We start from the raw sequence: 18,422 nt of genomic DNA, 5'->3' as shown, positions 1-18,422 counted from the left end.
TTCTTCATTCGGCTTATGTGTGAGGGCCATTGCTGGACATTTTTCTTGTTGGGGGTCTCCATGATTTTCTTTTTAGGTGCTCTGGTACCAATCATAGGAGACAATGGCTCACCTCCTCACCGCGTGCCCCTTCTCATGCTCGGTGTGACACTAGGTGCTAAAGTAGATCAGTTCCATGATGCCCCCTCCTCCTTAGAAGGGTAGGTCTTTGTGGATTAGTGGAAGCACAGCTATCTCTTTGTCCCACCCCGGCCCGGAAGGGCACCGCTTGTTTTATAATGTTGGCGGCCTAGTGCATCCTAAAGCATCATAACATGATCATCCTCGATGAGGCCCAACTGAGTAGTGGGTGCGAAGGGGTGACCACCCTGCTCTCGGCGACGAAAACTAGCAACTAGGGATCTTGTGTTGCAATCCACGGGTTAATCCATAAATGGTGTGTTGTCCATCTTTGGGCCTATACTAAATCTTCTTCTATCAACACGTCGGAACCTAAGACTTTTATGTGTCCATGTTTTTATTTATCCGAGAGCATAACTGCACCCCTCACCCTTCGTCCCAAATTCTTCATCTTAGATTTTTTCTAGATACAAATGAATTTAGACACATTTTAGTGTTATATGTACGTCCCCATATCTAGACAACTTTAAGACTAGCAATCCCATTGCCGGTTTATGAGATGCATGATTTTATAGCCTGGAGCCCAGCGAAGAATGGCGTTTTTTCAGTTCGATCAGCATATCAAATGGAATGGAATTCCAGGTTTGGCAACCTAATACAGGTCAGTACTGGGTCTTCTTCACCAAGTGACAAATGGGAGTTGGTATGGAGTCTGGAATGTCCTGCAAAAATCAGAATTTTCATCTGGAGATTATTACAGTCAGCTATCCCCTGTCGGTCTGTATTAGCATCCAAGCATATGAAGGTCAAAACCCAGTGTCCAGAATGCAAGAAGGGGCCACACAGTATTCGTCACTTCCTTTTCGAATGCCCCAGATCATCAGCAGTTTGGAAGCAGTTGGGCATGTTCGATATTGTTAAGAGGGTATGCACTAAGTATAAATCGGGTGAGGATGCCATTTATGATCTGTTGCATATGGAAACATCAGGAATCATTCTCTTGGGCTTCCCGAAACTCCGAGAGGTGGTCGCTACTGCTGCTTGGTATCTGTGGTTCGAACACCAAAAGGTATATCATGGAGATGACATCCAAACAGCGTCTCAAATTGCCCTAGCCATACGTGGACTGTCGGCAAATTTCAGTATTGCATGTGCCAATACAGCAAAAGGCCGAACTGGAGGATGGAGCAAGCCACCGCACGGCTATGTCAAACTGAATGTCGATGCAGGCTTTGATCACGACCTACTCCGAGGATCGATTGGGGCAATTATCAGGGACCAAAAAGGTCAGTTCTTGGCAGCAGCAGATAATATTGATATATGCTATGACTCAAACACTGCAGAAGCATTGGCGGTGAGGTTTGGGCTCAACCTTGCAAGAACTATAAGGTGCAGCAAAATTGTGGTGAACTCTGATAATCTGGAGATAGTGGAGGATCTTAAGAAGGGATATTCTTCTTCGGCAGCTTCGGCAATCATCGATGATTGTTTCTTTTTGGGATCGGAATTCAAGCATGTTTTATATGATCATTGTGGTAGAGATAGTAATCAAGTAGCGCATGAACTAGCTAAGTTAACTAAATCTCCCCCCCCCCCCCCCTAGCTGTTGGATGGACTCAGCTCCTCCTGAGATCATCCCAGCTATTGTAAACGATATGATTACCCTTATTGCTGAATAAAGTGGGAAGAAGTTTTCAAAAAAAAAAAAAGGAGCAAAAGAGGGGTACCATTTGCTACTGGTCCAAATCACTCTAGTTTGGCCCGGTGATTTCGGCCTGTTTAACCGCGGAGATAAGCGGCGTGATCCCCTACGCAACTCAACTGCCCGCCGCGTATCAGCAAAAGGATCATACCACACTCAAGAAACAAAAAAGCAAAAGGATCATACGCGTGTTGCGCAAGGACACAACGTGACGTCCCCCGTCGTGCACCGCGCCCCACCCTACCATCCGTCCGTTCCAAGATCAACAGCCCAGATCCCCTCCTAATCCCCAAGCGACCTTCCCTAACCCTCCGCGGACCCTTAAATACCAACTCGCCGCCATTCCCCCCGGGCTTTTGATCAATCGACCGACCGACTCGATTCCCCCGCAGAGCCTGAGGGAGATCGGAGGCGATGGGAGGCGGGGGCATGGGGATCCGCGCGGCCGCCAGGGCCGCCTTCATCGGCGGCTACCGCTCCGCCTCGAACGCCCGCCGCGCCGTCCTGCCCCCCTCCTCCGCCGCCGCGGCCGACGCCCGCCCCGCGTCCACGGCCGCCACCTTCGACGACTGGTACATCCCCGACCGCGAGGTGTTCGGCCCCGTGCCCTCCCACGACGAGGCCATGGCCGCCACCCTCGACCTCAGGGACGCCTTCGAGATGTGCGCACCGCTCAACTTTACTGATTACTTGTCACTTCTCCTCCCCGTTTCCTTTGTTTTACTAAGATAGATTAACTAATGTCATGGGCCAAACTGGTGATGGTTTGATAGATGTGCTTCATATCCATGAAGTGTTAGTTGCAAAATGATGCGATTGCACGTCTGGTTGTTAGGCAGTGACAGAGCCCTGTTATAGTGGTTGACTCCGTTCTGTTTTTCTTTTCCAGCAGATTGTTCTTATCTGTTGTCTGGTGTGACACAAAATTTGTATTAGGAGCGTTCAGCAGTTTTCAGACAGATTCCAGATTTTCTTTTAAAAATTTAGGCACTCTTCATGCTTATCCGTGATGTGCCTGTCGCTGAGTGCTTGTCACTGGAATCGTGCCATGAGAATTTGCTTCACAGAAATCACGGCCAATGCTTGTTTAGGGTTTACATTGCATTTTTCTAAAGAATTGCCTGATCCAAACCCTAAAAGTATCTCGACGTGTCAGTCATGTAGAGTTGTTCTTCTAGCCATGTCATATGATTCTGTATTCGATTACTTTTCTTCTTGTACGCTTTTCAGCTCTTCTGTATACCGCTTTGGGCCTTTTGGCTCATGTACAAGACAGATGTTGTGTTTACTAACAAACTGATGAATTTTGTTCATGCAACCAGTGCCAAGACTGAATCCCATGGTGCCCGCCTGGATATGTCGCATGGTGGTCCCACAAAGGTCGCTCAGGAAACATTTCAGGATCATCCCCATTCAGAAGCATCTATGCATGAAGAGAAGAATGACAATTTGTCCGTTGCCTCTGGATCCTCTGCACGTGTTATTGAAGCCTTCACCATGCTACAGGACAGCCCTGAAGCTCAGGTAATTAAGCTCTAACTTGTACTGAAGGTGTCAAGTCAAGGTCGTCACCCTAATGATGTGCTGTGGAGTCACGATTTTTCCATTTCTTCCTGCTAGCTAGCATCAGAAGATAAGTTGATTTCGTATATTGGCATAATGTCAGCCCCCTTTTTTGTTCATGCAACTTCAGTTGGCACTAAGTGCAAACAACCCAACATTGTTGTTTATTTACCTGAAGCATGGGTTCTACTTGGGCTGCAGGATGTTGTTGCTTCGCTTGCGTCTGATAAGAATGTCTGGGAAGCTGTGATGAAGAATAAAAAACTTGTGGAGTTTTACAAGACAAGTAAGCGCCCAACCATCATGTAATAATATATCTAGTTCAGTTAACCATTGGACACGTATACGCAATAACTTGGTTCATACACCTTCCCGTTCTCAGACCTCAGCGAGTCATCCAGTGTCACTGACGAAGCTGAACAGAGCGACGCTGAGAGCTCGCAGAGCAGCAATGCTGTCTTGCCAGGAGACGCATTCAGCGATTACATTCAGAAGATGAAGGCGTTCGTGTCGGAGATGGTGACAAATCTTTCGAGCATCATGCAGGACCTGGTGGCCACGTCGGACGAGGGCCAGAGCAAGGGGAGGCTGAAGACCCTGATCGTCAACACCAAGAAGGATTTCGTAAACGGCCCGTCGTCGTTCGTGCTCCTGGCCATCGCGTCGATCCTGGTCGTTTTGCTCAAGCGCGCGTAGTTCTGAATAAAACGAAGGAGCTGGCCGAGTGGTTGTTCGGAGTTTGGTTTCGTTTCAGCTCTTTGAGCCAGATAGGGTTTGATTTCCCTGCTCTAGTTAGTTCAACAAATGGTCGATTCTACGTAGTGTACAGGTCGACGTTAAGTCCTTTCAAGGGTTTATCTGGTGGCTGTGTGTTTACCTGGAGTGAACATGTTCTGCAAGATGAATAATATGATAGAGTTTAGTTTTCTTTTGGACTGGTGATAAGTTCCCTTGTTACTGCAATTGTCTATGATCTCATTCTGGTTTAGCCGTATGTACAGGTCAGTGCCGTGTTCCAGGGTTAGCCATGCATCTCTCAGTAGTGTACAAGCAATAATGATACATCTACGAATAGGCTACGAAAGCCTACGTAACCTTCCATCTAAAATCCTCTTGGCCCCGTGATTTTCGCCAGGGATGGGCCCCAGCCCAATTAATCACCTCCACATCAGATTTTACGTAAAACACTTACGTAGGCGTAGCATTGTCGAAGTACGAGTTATGCATTCAGGTTGTTCGTAGATAACACCTTGACAAGATACTGTTAGGTTTTTGTACGTGAACGCTACTGTCAGTTACTCATATTCAGCAAAACCATAGCACATCCTACAAATGCGCAAAATTGAATAAATAGTATAAGTTGCTAAGCTTGACGCAGGCGCGTGTACCCCATCAGTTAATACCTCACTCATTTGGCTTTCTATTACTCTCTCCTATCCATATTACACAAGTTGTACTAAAGCAACGACAAGAAATATGAATATCATGTGTATACACAAAAATGTTAATGCAGCTCAGCTCCACCGACAATTGCATTTCACATTTTCGCTCAAGTCTTCAAAGTTAATTTTTGTGTAATACGGAGTAATTCATACAGGGACCACTGGAAATATGAACTCCAGTGCTTAACTGATGTGTTTGGTTGAGCTGTGGATTCAGAAAAATACATTGTGAACTGTGGATTCTAGACAGTTAATACACTATCATAACAACACGAGCGCACATGCCCAAATGTTACAAGGTTTCAACCGTCTGTTTCTTCCGAGAAGAAAGGGAAAATTCACGTCATCTACCATCCAGAGAAATCTTTGAATTCTACGCTAGGAGCACTCGGTTTTCTCTTCTTGCTTGAATCATCTGCTGCGGCGGCATTTCCGGTGACATCAGCAGAGCCAGCCGTTCGAGCTTTTAGATACTTGCCGACCCCACCGCCAGCACTCGTTGAAGCAGAAACACCAGTCCCTGGGTTGCTGTACCATGAACCCACCTTATCCTGAATTAATGCAAACAAAATGTTAAAACAAAAACCATCAGAGATAAACAAATGCAAATAAGCACTTGAATCTAACTGAAACAAGATGCAAAGCAGCATTACATGATCTTCATCCTTGTCCTTCTCCTCCTGCTTTGCCTTTTCTTCTTCTTCGTCAGGTTCCGTGTAAGGATTCACAAATACACTAACTTTTAGTAACTTTATTTCCTCCTGTAAACAAAGTTAAAAACCAGGGATGCCATGTTCAGATATTTTTGTCCAGTGAAAAAATTAACTATGCCGGGCACAACACATCAATTACACCTAAAATAATATGGAGCGTAGTGCTTAAGATACAAGTGTACCGCAGTCGTGCCAAAGTTAATGACCAACGTATTGTGGCCACAAAATCCTTTTTGCGAAAAAGCATAAGGTATGTTCATTTTAAAAATAAAGTTAAAAATGCAGATGAAACTAAAACAATCACTAACCAATGGGCGGTCATCATCATCAACAGGAACCTTTTCCATTGCTGAAAGATTGTGCAGACCACCAACCACCATGCCAAATACTGTATGTTTGAAATTTAAATGTGTGGCAGACTTGTATAAGATGAAAAACTGCGACCCGTTGGTATGGGGGCCAGAATTCGCCATGCTGACAACACCTCTTCCTGAATGTAGCAGCTTTGAATTTAATTCATCCTTGAAAGGTTGACCCCATATGGACTCCCCTCCACTTCCTGTGCCCGTTGGATCACCTCCTTGAATCATAAAGTTTCTGTAAAAAGGTAATGATCAAACCGGACAACATTTAGATATAGCCATAATCATGTATAAAGAAGGGAATGATTGAATGGACAGGATTTAGATACGGCTAATAGAATAGGAGAACATACTTGATGCTACGATGGAAGATAAGACCATTGTAGTAACCATTTTCACAATGTGTTAGGAAGTTTTCACATGTCCGGGGAGTAATATCACAATGAAGCTCCAAATTCAAATCACCATGGGTGGTATGCAACTGAACATATCCTTTCTTTTTTGGATTCCTTTCAACTTTAACATACTCATATTCATTTTTGGTAACGGGATCATAGGAAGTCGACGTGAAAGAACGTGAAGCTGCTCCAGTAGTGTAACGACTTTTTACCTGAAATGACCGAATCAACTCCATAAGGACAAACACCAAAGGCATAAGTAACAAAAGGTCCATATAAGACATGAGGATGAGATGAGAGTATACCAATTTAGCATTTATAGGATCCCGATCCCCTGCTCTGTGCATAGCAATTCTAGCAGCAGTTTTCTCAGCAGTGCCAGATTTTGCTGCTGCTGCACTTCTACCATGAACAGAAGCCGAAGCAGCATCCACAACACTGAATGGTTGGGGAGGTTTAGGTTCTTTGCTCGATTTTGAGTCACTCTTCTCTTCTTTTGCTAAAAGAACAGCCAGTGCGGCAGCTCTTTCCTTTTGAGCTTTCTGTCCTCCACCACCATGCAGAAAAGCTAACTTTCCTTTTTCAGTCCCAAGTTCCTTCATCATTTGCTTAAGATCACCGGCAACATTTATGTTGTAGGTTGGATCATCTTTCATCCGCTGCAACTCTGCACAGACAGAAGTTGGGTAGTCAGACTACATAGTAAATCTACTTCAAAAGGGAAGATTATATATGTAATATGTTAGACATAAAACAGCCGAACACAAAATAAGTAAAAGGGAAAGAGGGTGCATAATTGAACCTTCATCATCAAGTTTGAGGCCTTGTCTGACATGATCAAATTGTCCTAGGACCTTGGTATCAAGCGCATTTGGATTCTACAGAAGTTCAGAAAGGCAAACATCATTGGGCTACGGTATTAGTAATTGTCAATAAGACAATGAGTAATATATATTGTCCTTCCAGACAGCTACCTGAATTGTTATCAAGTCCTTTCGTGCGAAGGGCTCGTCGGTTAGCAACTCTTTCCAATTCTTTGGCTTAATGTTAAGCTCTTGGATTGCCTATGAATACAAAGGAAGAACCCACCGGTTACGTACAAACAAAATTGACCACCTGAACTAACCAAAGTCTAAAGCCCACCTCATAACAGAAGACGTTCCCGGTAGTCTTTACAGCAACTATATGTGTGAATTCTGTAAAAACTTTATTCAAAACAGGGCACTGGAACTCTCCTGCACGAAAAGAGTACACATTAACATACTGACATCAGAAGAGCAACTAACATCAAAGGAAATCAGTACTGTTCAAGCAGCTCCATTTGGTTAAAGCTACATCGACTTGTTCATGCCATAGATTTCAACTTACCATCCGTGTTCTTGTGGAACGTCAGAGGAATTAGATCCTCCTGCTTCAGCGCTGCTCCAGTTACCGGATGCTTCCCGAATTTTTTAATATATGGTATTATGCTCCTACATTCAGAAGCAAGAAATAAGAATCCCAACCTTCACAGCTCTCCTGCCAATAAGTTATCCAGAGAGGTACACCTAGGCACTTACATCAAATCGAAGACGCTTCCATCTGCCGTACACACCGGGTCCTCGAATGGCAAGAACGTGAGCCTAATATCCAATGAAATGACAATCAGTGGCCGAAGAAGATGGATTAGCTTACTAATCAACTGCTAATGTGGCTAAATTTGAACCGTACGAGGGTTCGATATCAAGAGCTGAATTTGAGCACTCAGAGCTTACAAAGGCAGCATATACCAACTAAAAGATCCACAGAAAACAAGTTCATGCCCTAAGGAAGAAACCCTATAAGCTCAAGCTCTCCCGAAATTCGAATCAGAATCCTAAATTACCAAGAGAACAGAAGTAAGCAGGCAAATCTTCCAGCGAGGCTGGTGCGGAAACAGGGGAAGCAGGGAGAGAGAGAGAGAGAGAGAGAGAGAGTAGGTAATTACGCGCAGCAGTAGAAGGGGAGGCGCTGGAATGGCGCGATGGCCTCCCTGTTCTTGGCGCCGCCCCACTCTGTCGCCCACTCCGTGGCCGTTATGAACATCCGGTCCTTGCTATGCTGCTTCTTCCCCATCTCCGACTACCCTACAGGCGCGGGCCTTCGGCTGTTGGTGCGGTTGCCCTGCCGGGCGGTCGGGTTTCGCCGGCGGCGAGGTGGGGCGGCGAGATTTGACGACCGCAGGTATTGGGGTCGGGGAAAGAGAAGGGAATAATAGGCGGCTGGCGGATTCGTCAGCGGCTCAGCCCGTGATAGAACACGGCTCGAGCCGCGGGGCTCGGTACGAAACAGATTCGGCCCGGCCCGGCCCGGCCCAACCCAGCGCACAACTGGCCCAGAAGCAGAGCGAAAGTGCGCACCACCGGCCGAGCGAGCTGGGTCGATTCGAGCAGCAGGATGGGTGGCGGCGGCGGCGGCAGCCCGACGGCGAGCAGCAGCAGCGACGATGACGGAGACGCCTCGTGGAGGGCGGCCATCGACTCCGTCGCTGTCGGAGGGTTCGGCTACCCGTCGTCCAACGGCGCGGCGAAGGCCGCCTCTGGCGGCGGCGGCGGCGGCGGCGGCGGCGGCGGCGAGGACAGCAACGGGCTGGAGCAGCCGCCGCAGGAGGAGGGGAAGGCGCAAACGCCTGGGCTCAAGCTGTACCAGATCAAGGTATCTTGCTTTCCGCGTTCGCCCCTTGCTCTATGCTTGCTAGCTGCATAGCTCTGAAGGGCTGCAGCTCATATAGGTTGCCATGGTCTTCGGTTTTGTTGTGCTAATTCAGTGCTGTTAGGATCGAGTACTGTCTTTGAAGCTTGATGCAGCCGTTTTGGGAGTATCTTCCCAGCTTTGCCGCATATTTCATTCGTCCCGTGGTCCGTGCGCGAACTAGAATTGGCTGGTTCACTTGGAATAGTCTGGATTAACATAGTACATTAGCAATAGGCAATAGCAACTGCATTGGCTAAAAAATGTACGTATGTTCTAGTGAAATATATCAGTGTTACCAGAGGAAGCCACAGACTAGCAAAGTAGCTATGATTGGTAATTAAGAAAATCGATTTTGTTCCACTCCCACTCCATGGACTAGAACTTTTGGATGTCATATGGAATGTATACTCTGTTGGGATGAGGATTTGTGGCTCTCGGGTGCCACACACCCCTATATGACAATAGCATTAAAAAAACATATTAGAAAAATTCGAAAAAAATCTGAGATTTTAGGATATGAAACTTGGATGCCCGTTGCATACACGTGTTCAATTTCGTGGGGAATGGGTGCCCGCGGTAATGCCAGTAAAAGAAACAAAAAAATCATAGGTGTAGAAAAAAAACTGAATGTAACGTATGTCGGACCGTAATTTGTACGCCGCGGATACCACGGGCACCCGTTCCCCACGAAAATGAACACGGGTGTGCAACGGGCACCCAGGTTTCATATCCCAAAATTTCAGATTTTTTTGAAATTTCCTGATATTTTTTTAATGCTATTTTCATATAGGGGTGTGTGGCACCCGAAAGCTGCAATGCATTTCTCTACTCTGTTGCTGCTATTTTGGAGGTTTTCTCTCTGGCTATTTTACAGAATACCACAACTCATTATGCCGCTAGCCAGGTAAAAAGAACTTACTTTGCCACTAGAAAATCATGCCCTATCTTGCATTGGAGTTGATCCAATTCCCCTTATTATTTTGACCTTTTGATGATTGCTCTGTTCCGTAAATAATTTCATGTTAAATGGGCCTCCAGATCACCCTATTAGTTTCGCTTGGTACTTCCAGCCACAAAGTAAGTTCATCACTTGCGTCTACTAATAAAATAGTGATCTAAACGCTCTTATATTTTTTTACAGAGGGAGTAGTTTGCAAATATATCATGTGAATTTCATTCACTACATGTACAAGTTATATAATCCTACCGTTGATTCGCTTGCATGACCCTTTAATCCTTTTCAATAAGTAGTAGTTCATCACTTCACCTGGCAAGCCTAATGAGCAACCAGAAGAAGCTGGCACAATGTTGTCGTGTATTCACTATTTAGGCCTGCCAATCTACAACTATGTTATAACCATTTCACTTAATAAACTAGCTAAGTTCCAAGTGTTTTCTCTGCCCTTCATGCAACTGTTCATCTGCTTATATCATTCTTTTTGTTAGTTCGTATTAGGAAGTCATAATGTGTTATGCATTATGTATTACAAGCTCCATCTTGTTTGTTTCAGGTAAGAAATATGTTGGACGACATGTTAGAGAAAAATCTCGAAATAGTGAGAAATCCCTGCTTGAACCCGGCTGACCCAGAGGAAACAGGCGGAGGGATAAAATTATTTAAGAAGGCACCACCTGGCATCAGAATGGATGCTATAGGTATGTGATGAACGTGATTATCTTTAACAATCTCGGTGGATAAATCTTTTCATGATGGTAATACATACGAGGTGTGCTTCGGTACAACCCCCCTCCCCCCCCCCCCCCAAAAAAAACGTACAAAGGAGAACGTATACCCACCTCGTATTGTATTCTACAGGCCGCCATACGTATGCGGGGGGGTACTGAAGCAAAAGTGAATACATATTCATACATAATGTTTATTTTCTAGATAAATACCATGTGCAACTCAAGAGGCCAAGGATTCTTCCCAGGCCGGAGATCGACGAGAAATCAAAGAAGGTTGTATATCTATTTTCACAATAATTATACCTATCCCTGCGGGGTATAGTCTATGTCTCTTACTGAACATACTGTGACCCTGATTTCAGTTCAGACATATGCTTCAGTCTGTCGTTGTTGATGGTAACGACATACTTGTTTCCGCAAAAGAAACATCCCAAATATCATTGGCCAGAATGGAAGCTAGAGAAACTGCAGCAAAAACCAAAGCCAAGAGGGAGGAAGAAAGGGTGAACCAACTGAAGAAGGTTAGGGGAGAGAAATGGCTTCCTTCCGTTGCTAGTAAAATGAAGGTAAACAAATGCATACTTTAAATCACTCTTCGGTGGCTAGTTTGGTGGTTTGTTGTTGTACAGCATTCAACCAACATTTTGTCTTAACAGATATATGATGCCAGCATGCAATATTGTCTTTGCAGAAAGAAAAATCATGGGAGGAATGGCAGAAAAAGCGTGCGAGCAAAGGCAGTGATGGTGGATCATATCAGCTGGGCCGCATATGCTAATCTATGAGGCCATCTATGGGGGCACCCTTTTCCGGATGTCACAAGTGCTTTTATAACTTCTATTTTGCCATTTATCAGTTGGTGATGATGGTCGACAAGGGGATTGACTTGGATGAAAGATAGTGTCGGACTGGCAGTTTTGTTCTAATCTGGAGAATGTAACTCTGAGTATCATATCAGTACCTTCTCATGGAAATTTTGTAACAAAATTCTGTTATATTGCAGGATTGGATGTACTTACGCAGTCTCTGGCTCGCAACTGTGGGTGAAACCAAACCACAATTTCTGAATTTCATATTGACAACTCACAAATCGAAGTAGCTATTAGCATGTGCTCCCCCCGGTTCAAAATTACTTAAAGTTCTATCTTTGTCCCAATTTTAAAAATTAAGTTTGAAAAATTATATAGGAAAACATGTTAAATCTACAACATTAAATACATAGACTGTGAAGATGTCTGTTTATGACTAATTTAATGAATCTTATTGTACATACTAGTATATTGAATCTTAAAAAGTTTGACTTGGGAAAAAACTAGAACTTCAAATAATTTGGAACAGAGGATCTGGAATTTTTCCAAATTCATGGAGTGACCAATTCAATTGTTATATGGCAGCGAGGTCTTAGTTTTCTTCTTCAAAAAACGTAGATATTAATGGGGCTGCTACGCGTCGGCCGGACTCACAGGTCCGTTAGAGCATCTCCACTGGCCTCCCCCCTCCCCTGCCGCATTTTTTAGCACCGTCGGTGCAAAATTGGCCCAGCCGCACCCCAACTCCTCGTTTAGCGTTGGTTTTGGTCAAAATAACAGCCTGCGAACCCGAGCCGAACTCAGCCCTCCGGGGCCTGGGAGCGCCGGTTGAAGCGAAAAGCCAAACGGGCCCGCTCTGTCGGTGACAGTCGAGCCATTCCCGCCGTTTTCTCCCCCTTCCTCCTCTCTTTCCCTCCATTTCCCCGCCTCCTCCCGCCATTCTTCTCCCGCTCCCGCCATTTGGCCGTCATGCTGCCGAAAAAGTACACCCTCCCTCGCCCTGCCTGTAACGCCCAAGATGCGGTCCTATCCTTATTTTGGCGCGAGGGCCTCGACAGGGTTAGAAACGCATCTCGTCGTTTCGCAAGAATGGATATCGTTATAAGTACATGTACTGAAAAGATGAGTATATGGAATTGGCTTACACTCGCCACAAGCTACATCAGAGTCACGTCAGTACAATACATACAATCATCATGATGAAGAGCAGGGTCGGCCTACGGACGAAAACAAACGATAAAAGAATGATGTCCATCCTTGCTACCCCAGGCTGCCAGCCTGGAACCCATCCTAGATCGACGATGGAGAAGAAGAAGAAACTCCACATGAACAATCATCGCGCTCACGTCAAAGTAACTCTTTACATGTACCTGCAACTGGTGTTGTAGTAATCTGTGAGCCACAAGGACTCGGCAATCTCATTTCCAAAGGTACCAAGACTAGAAAAGCTTTGTGGGTGAGGTAAGGTTAAGTGGTGAGGCTGCAGCAAGCGACTAAGCATTTATTTGAGGTGGCTAACTTATGAGTACAAGAATAAGAGGGGGATGATCTACGCATATCGAACGTGAACTAATAATAATCAAATGAATGATCCTGAACACCTACTTACGTCAGACATAACCCCACCATGTCCTCGATCGGAGAAGGAGCTCACGAAAGAGACAGTCAAGGTTGCGCACTCAGTTGGCAAGTTTTATTTAAGTTTACTTCAAGTTATCTAGAACCGGATGTTAAACAAAGTTTCCACGTTTCCACATAACCGTGGGCACGGCTTTCCGAAAGATTTGACCCTGCAGGGGTGCTTCAACTAGTCCATTACAAACTACCACAAGCTGCGACGGAATAACCTCGATTAGGGGGAAAACCATGATCTCTTCGGGTTCCTATTCGAAAATCTCAACCTCGAGATAACTCAAATCATCCTCGTAATCCCTCGCACAAGACGCTCGAGAAAGGTAAAACAAGTCCAGCAAGGCCGCCCGGCGTGTTGACGATCCCGATAGGAGTCGCGTATCTCGTTCTCAGGACACGACGGATAAGCGAAGCGTACGGTGGCCTGATAGACATTTCCCGAGTTTCCCCGGGTTGGCCCCGCACGATGTTCTGTTTTGGACCAGCACCATCAGCACTGACCCTCCCTATATTATGTTGAATTACTCCTCGGGTTCATGACGCCCTATGTTTTCAGTATTATGAGTATATGTTGGGCAAATATAATACCAATGTTGGGCCTTGCCAGACGATCTTTATCCTAAAACGGGAATCTAGAGGGTCCCCATAACAACCCCAAGCATGTTAGGAGCGCTCATTTATGGAATATAACACCGGTAGCCGATAAGGCAGCAAAGGTGGAACAAAACACCAGGCTAGAAAGGCCGAGCCTTCCACATTTTACCAAGTATATAGGTGCATTAAATTAAATATCATTTAATAGGGTGATATTACAAGGGACCCATGTTAACACATGGAAGCAACTGCACCTGCAACTAGCAACTCTAACACATGGTTAAGCAAGCGGTAACATAGACAATCAGTAGTTTGCTAGGTTGTAGAAAGGTTGAAGGTTTTCATGGCAATTTTGGTAGGCTCATGTTTAACATGTGGTAGGCAGCGAGACATAACGATAGAAACGAAACAACTAGCATGGCAATGATAGTAATGGTATCTGGGGAAATGATCATCTGCTTGTGATCCCGCTTGGAAGAAGAACGACTCCGTGAAGCAGACGAACCGAGGTAGACGAACGGATCCTCACATTTTGACACGCTTGCGGAACTCTATCGAGACGAAGCAAACCGAAAACAAGAATCAACACACGATATTCACCACACATATGCATGACATGATGTACACCCTAATATGATGCATGTCCATTTCAAAATATGCAAGGCATGGTGTTAGAGCATATTTCTCCATATGTGGTTTTGGTAATTGGTTACAATCCCTATGGACTAATGGTTTCCTTAAGTTATATTCGAAGGATTTGTCCATATGCACTTCTTGAAGTTCATCTGTTGGTTTCAAGGATTTTATATGATGACCAAGGTGGTATTCAATATATTATCCAAAGATTGGTCATAAAGACACAAGGTTGATCAAGACTAAGGAGAGAGTAAACCAAGATGATCAACACACAAAGCGTACAAGATGTACCAAGAAGGATCAAGTGATCCCATGGTATGGTAAGCATTGTTCATAACGCTTTTGTGTACTAACCCATGTCTTCGTGAGAGTTCTATGTGGGGTTAGGTGTGTTTCCATGGGTTTGCGTCAAGAGGAAGATCTCATTCAACCTATGAAGGATGACATCAAGTGGTGATCGTCATCAAGATTGTGGTGTGCAAGTTCAAGTGGAGCATCACGAAGATATCATGCTTCAAGCTTGTTGTCCATTGTGGTGGCAATGGACTTGTGAAGAATGTGCTGAAGAGTGGCTCACCCATAGTGAGTATGGGGGAGCAATCAAGAAAGGTGGTCCATCTTGAGGAAGCCAAGATCATCATCATCTAGCTCAAGAGGACTAGGTGCAAGGTATAGGTTTGCCCTCGACATGTTTTTCTATTGTAGGATAGTTTGGCGTACTGTCAAGGGGGGCTCTCAAGTGAGTAGTTTGATCGTATCGTTCGTTGAGATCTCAAACCATTTGCATCCTTGCATCATATCTTGGTTCTTGTTTGGTGTTTCTCCTTGTGAGTTTTAGATCTTATGGTCATCTTCATGACAAGCTTGAGTTCATCGAAAACGGAGTCCATATGCATCTTCTATGATGTTTTCGATGTTGGAAGTTTTTGTCGGTTCTTCATTCATAGAGGTCTCACATATCTATATAATTGGCATTCTCATAACTGCATGTTCTTAGGATTTTATGTCATTGTTGAATAGCTCTTGTCGTTGTGAATTCAACAAGCTTGAGTTTGCTCGTTTCGGAGTTCGTATGTGAAAGTTATGGTAGTTTCAGTATCCAGCGGTAGTACCGCTCCTGGTGCCAGCGGTAGTACCGCACCTAAAGCGCTAGTAATATTTTACTACCGCTCCCTCGGACGTTCTGGCAGCGGTAGTACCGCTCCCAGCAGCGGTAGTACCGCTCCGGTCGGGTTGTGAGTGGGGATAACGGTTGGATTCTTTCCCCCACTGTATAAAGGAGGTCTTCTTCCCAATTGGACCATATCCATCCATTGAGCTCGTGTTCTTCCCCCATTGTTGACCTTCTTAGAGCTTGCTAACTCTCAATCCCTCCAATGATTCTTGCTAGTTCTTGAGGAAAAAGAGAGATAAGATCTAGATCCACATCTCCACCAATCACTTTCTCCTCTATGTGAGGGTTCCCCTTGGATCTTGATCTTGGAGTTCTTTGCGAGCTCCTTGTTCTTCCTCTCATATTTCTCCATAGCTTTTGTTGTTGTGGAGGTATTTGAGAGTGAGGGACTTGACCACTTCGTGTGTTCTTGCCATTGCATTAGTTTCATCGGTTTGAGTTCTCCATGGTGATACGTGGAAGTGAGAAGTTGAGAAGCTTATTACCCTTGGGTACTTGGTACCCCTAGAGATTGTTCTTCGTGGATGCTTTGGCATTCTAAAAGCTTGGTGGTGCCTCGAAGCTCAATCATTGTGGTGTAAAGCTCCGGGCAAGCTTCGGGGTCTCCAATTAAGTTGTGGAGATTGCCCCGAGCATTTGTGGTCACCTCGAAGCCATTTGCCATTGTGGTGAAGCTTCTAGTGTTGTTGGGAGCCTCCAATTAAGTTGTGGAGATTGACCCAACCTTGTTTGTACGGGTTTGGTGACCACCCTCAAGGGTCCCTTAGTGGAATCACGGCATCTTGCATTGTGCGAGGGCATGAGGAGATTACGGTGACCTTAGTGGCATCTTGGGGAGCATCGTGCCTCCACACCGCTCCAAACGGAGATTAGCATCCGCAAGGGTGTGAACTTCGGGATACATCGTCGTCTGCGTGTGCCTCAATTATCTCTTACCCGAACCCTTTACTTATGCACTTTACTTTGTGATAGACATATTGTTTCTTGTCATATATCTTGCTATCACTTAGTTGTTTATCTTGCTTAGCATAAGTTGTTGGTGCACATAGGTGAGACTAGTTGTTTTAGGTTTTGTGCTTGACAAATTAAACGTTAGTTTTATTCCGCATTTGTTTAAGCCTAAACCGTAATTATTTTAAAGCATCTATTCAACCCCCCCTCTAGGCGACATCCACGTCCTTTCACATGGGAAATCACATCACACAAACACTACACATGAAGTGAAGCTCAATATGCAACGAGTTGCATATTGACGAAACTCCACATTTAATTATTTAGTTCACTTCTGTTTATTAACACAACAATATTAAATGTTGTTAAACATGGAAAGGGGTGAAGCACAAATTAAACTACCTATCTAGGCATTTTAAATGAGGTCGGAAACAACATATAGCATCTCTGAAATGACCCCATGTGTTAAATTCTAAATCTGTCTAGATTTGTCCTAATCACCTTTTATGTTTGTTAAACGACAAAACAAAGTGATTCACGTGATTCTACTCGTTGTTCTATTCCATTTACATGTATGGCTCATCTCCAACGGAGCTACGAATAATTAACTACGACCTAAACCGTTTCTATCACATCGACACGCAAACCGATGCAAACAGCACGGCTAACAGCCTTAAATATGCATGAGAGCTAGAAATTATTAATCTACGCGAAATTCTACACGATATACATATATAGACTATTCTGGTCGACGCACGGTTTAAAAGATATGCGGGTTTTAAAAACAATGATATTCTGAAATCCCTCGTTATATCTAAATTCGTCCACCGGAAAAAAACATGGGCCGAATGTGCTATACGCAATTTACTAACATGCGCTCAGGCAGGGAATAACTGGCAAAGGGGGCGCACCTCGTGGGCGTCGGCCCATGGAGCAGCTCGGGGGAGGCAAGCTCGAAGAGGGCCGGCTCGAGGGCTTGGCAGGCCTACCCGTGGTTGGTGGCTTGGCGGAGCGAGGCCAACCTGGCTGGGGGCGCGGGTGCAGAGGAGCTCGGGGCTCCTCCAGTGGCTGTGGGAGCTCGGGCCTAGCGGCGGCGGGACCCGAGCCGAGGGCGGACCTCGGATGGGCTCGGTGGGCCCGGCGGCTAGAGGAGAGAGGAGGTGGGAAGAGGGGATGTTGGTGGCGGCCAGGGTTAGGGTTAGCACGGATTTTGATGAGAGGCCGGATCTAGTTGTCTATTTATAGCGAGGGGGCTAGGGTTACCTGATTTCAGCCTGATTCGGACCATAGGATCGTGATCCGACGGCTCCAATCGGAGGGGGTTTAGTAGATGGGGTAGTGGCTGTGTAGAGAGGGTGTTGGGCTAAGATGAGAGGGAGATTGTGGCCCGGCAACGAGATTTTAAACACCGAAAAACGTCCGACGATAAACCGATGACTGTGCCGCTACGGTCGACCGTTCGGGTATCAAACGAACTCAGATTGCGACGAAAGTTGGCAGGTGGCCTACCTATACTATAATAAGACCGCATGCCAAGTTTCGACCCAATTCGAGAATATTTTACACACACTTTAAAAAACAATATTTTAAGGATGCCGCGGGCGCAGGCGTGTGGTTGGTCTCAAAACGGTCAACGACGAAGACAGAGAGAACCGACAACTAATAATGGATGCAGGGTTTTTAAAATTGGCGGCCACGGAGTGCCGACGCAACGCAGATGATGCGCATGATGCGATGATGAATGCGAGAGACATCTAATCGCACAACGACAATGGAACAAGAGGGGAATCTTCTGGAGCGTCGGTCTCGGGTTGTCACAACTCTCCTACACTGACAAGAGATCTCGCCCCGAGATCTAAGAATGAAAGGAGGAAAGAGGATGAGAAAGCAAGAGGTAAACTTAGTCGCTTCTTTGACAAACGAGTGAA

General features: G+C 45.4%; 3 protein-coding genes across 3 annotated transcripts; 2 read left to right on the top strand and 1 right to left on the bottom strand.

Annotated features, from left to right (window-relative positions):
• Positions 1-2,173: 2,173 nt before the first annotated feature.
• LOC123446888 lies at positions 2,174-4,316 on the top strand. Its single transcript, XM_045123430.1, has 4 exons — positions 2,174-2,484; positions 3,145-3,346; positions 3,587-3,671; positions 3,768-4,316. The coding sequence occupies exons 1-4, from the start codon at positions 2,237-2,239 to the stop codon at positions 4,079-4,081; spliced, it is 849 nt and encodes a 282-aa protein (XP_044979365.1). The 5' UTR covers positions 2,174-2,236; the 3' UTR covers positions 4,082-4,316.
• Positions 4,317-4,927: 611 nt separating this feature from the next.
• Positions 4,928-8,554, bottom strand: LOC123449409 (peptidyl-prolyl cis-trans isomerase CYP65). Its single transcript, XM_045126624.1, has 11 exons — positions 8,267-8,554; positions 7,860-7,922; positions 7,669-7,772; positions 7,444-7,535; positions 7,275-7,364; positions 7,103-7,178; positions 6,606-6,967; positions 6,256-6,512; positions 5,849-6,137; positions 5,481-5,588; positions 4,928-5,378 (listed from the first exon to the last, which is right to left on the bottom strand). The coding sequence occupies exons 1-11, from the start codon at positions 8,392-8,394 to the stop codon at positions 5,175-5,177; spliced, it is 1,773 nt and encodes a 590-aa protein (XP_044982559.1). The 5' UTR covers positions 8,395-8,554; the 3' UTR covers positions 4,928-5,174.
• Positions 8,555-8,676: 122 nt separating this feature from the next.
• Positions 8,677-11,720, top strand: LOC123449410. Its single transcript, XM_045126625.1, has 5 exons — positions 8,677-8,973; positions 10,524-10,668; positions 10,901-10,971; positions 11,061-11,264; positions 11,390-11,720. The coding sequence occupies exons 1-5, from the start codon at positions 8,716-8,718 to the stop codon at positions 11,474-11,476; spliced, it is 765 nt and encodes a 254-aa protein (XP_044982560.1). The 5' UTR covers positions 8,677-8,715; the 3' UTR covers positions 11,477-11,720.
• The last annotated feature ends 6,702 nt before the right edge of the window (positions 11,721-18,422 follow it).

Source organism: Hordeum vulgare, chromosome 4H, assembly GCF_904849725.1.
Source record: "Hordeum vulgare subsp. vulgare chromosome 4H, MorexV3_pseudomolecules_assembly, whole genome shotgun sequence".
Lineage (NCBI taxonomy): Eukaryota > Viridiplantae > Streptophyta > Magnoliopsida > Poales > Poaceae > Hordeum > Hordeum vulgare.
The sequence above is the reverse complement of the archived record's forward strand: the minus strand, read 5'-3'. Positions and strand labels throughout refer to the sequence as shown.

Coding starts and splice junctions, on each gene's coding strand:
- LOC123446888 (XM_045123430.1), top strand. CDS start 2,237: ATGGGAGGCGGGGGCATGGGGATCCGCGCGGCCGCCAGGGCCGCCTTC. Junction 3,347..3,586: donor AGGACAGCCCTGAAGCTCAG/GTAATTAAGCTC, acceptor CTTGGGCTGCAG/GATGTTGTTGCTTCGCTTGC. Junction 3,672..3,767: donor TGTGGAGTTTTACAAGACAA/GTAAGCGCCCAA, acceptor TCCCGTTCTCAG/ACCTCAGCGAGTCATCCAGT.
- LOC123449409 (XM_045126624.1), bottom strand. CDS start 8,394: ATGGGGAAGAAGCAGCATAGCAAGGACCGGATGTTCATAACGGCCACG. Junction 6,513..6,605: donor ATCCTATAAATGCTAAATTG/GTATACTCTCAT, acceptor CGGTCATTTCAG/GTAAAAAGTCGTTACACTAC. Junction 5,589..5,848: donor ATGATGATGACCGCCCATTG/GTTAGTGATTGT, acceptor CTTTGTTTACAG/GAGGAAATAAAGTTACTAAA.
- LOC123449410 (XM_045126625.1), top strand. CDS start 8,716: ATGGGTGGCGGCGGCGGCGGCAGCCCGACGGCGAGCAGCAGCAGCGAC. Junction 10,972..11,060: donor TCGACGAGAAATCAAAGAAG/GTTGTATATCTA, acceptor CCCTGATTTCAG/TTCAGACATATGCTTCAGTC. Junction 11,265..11,389: donor CCGTTGCTAGTAAAATGAAG/GTAAACAAATGC, acceptor TTGTCTTTGCAG/AAAGAAAAATCATGGGAGGA.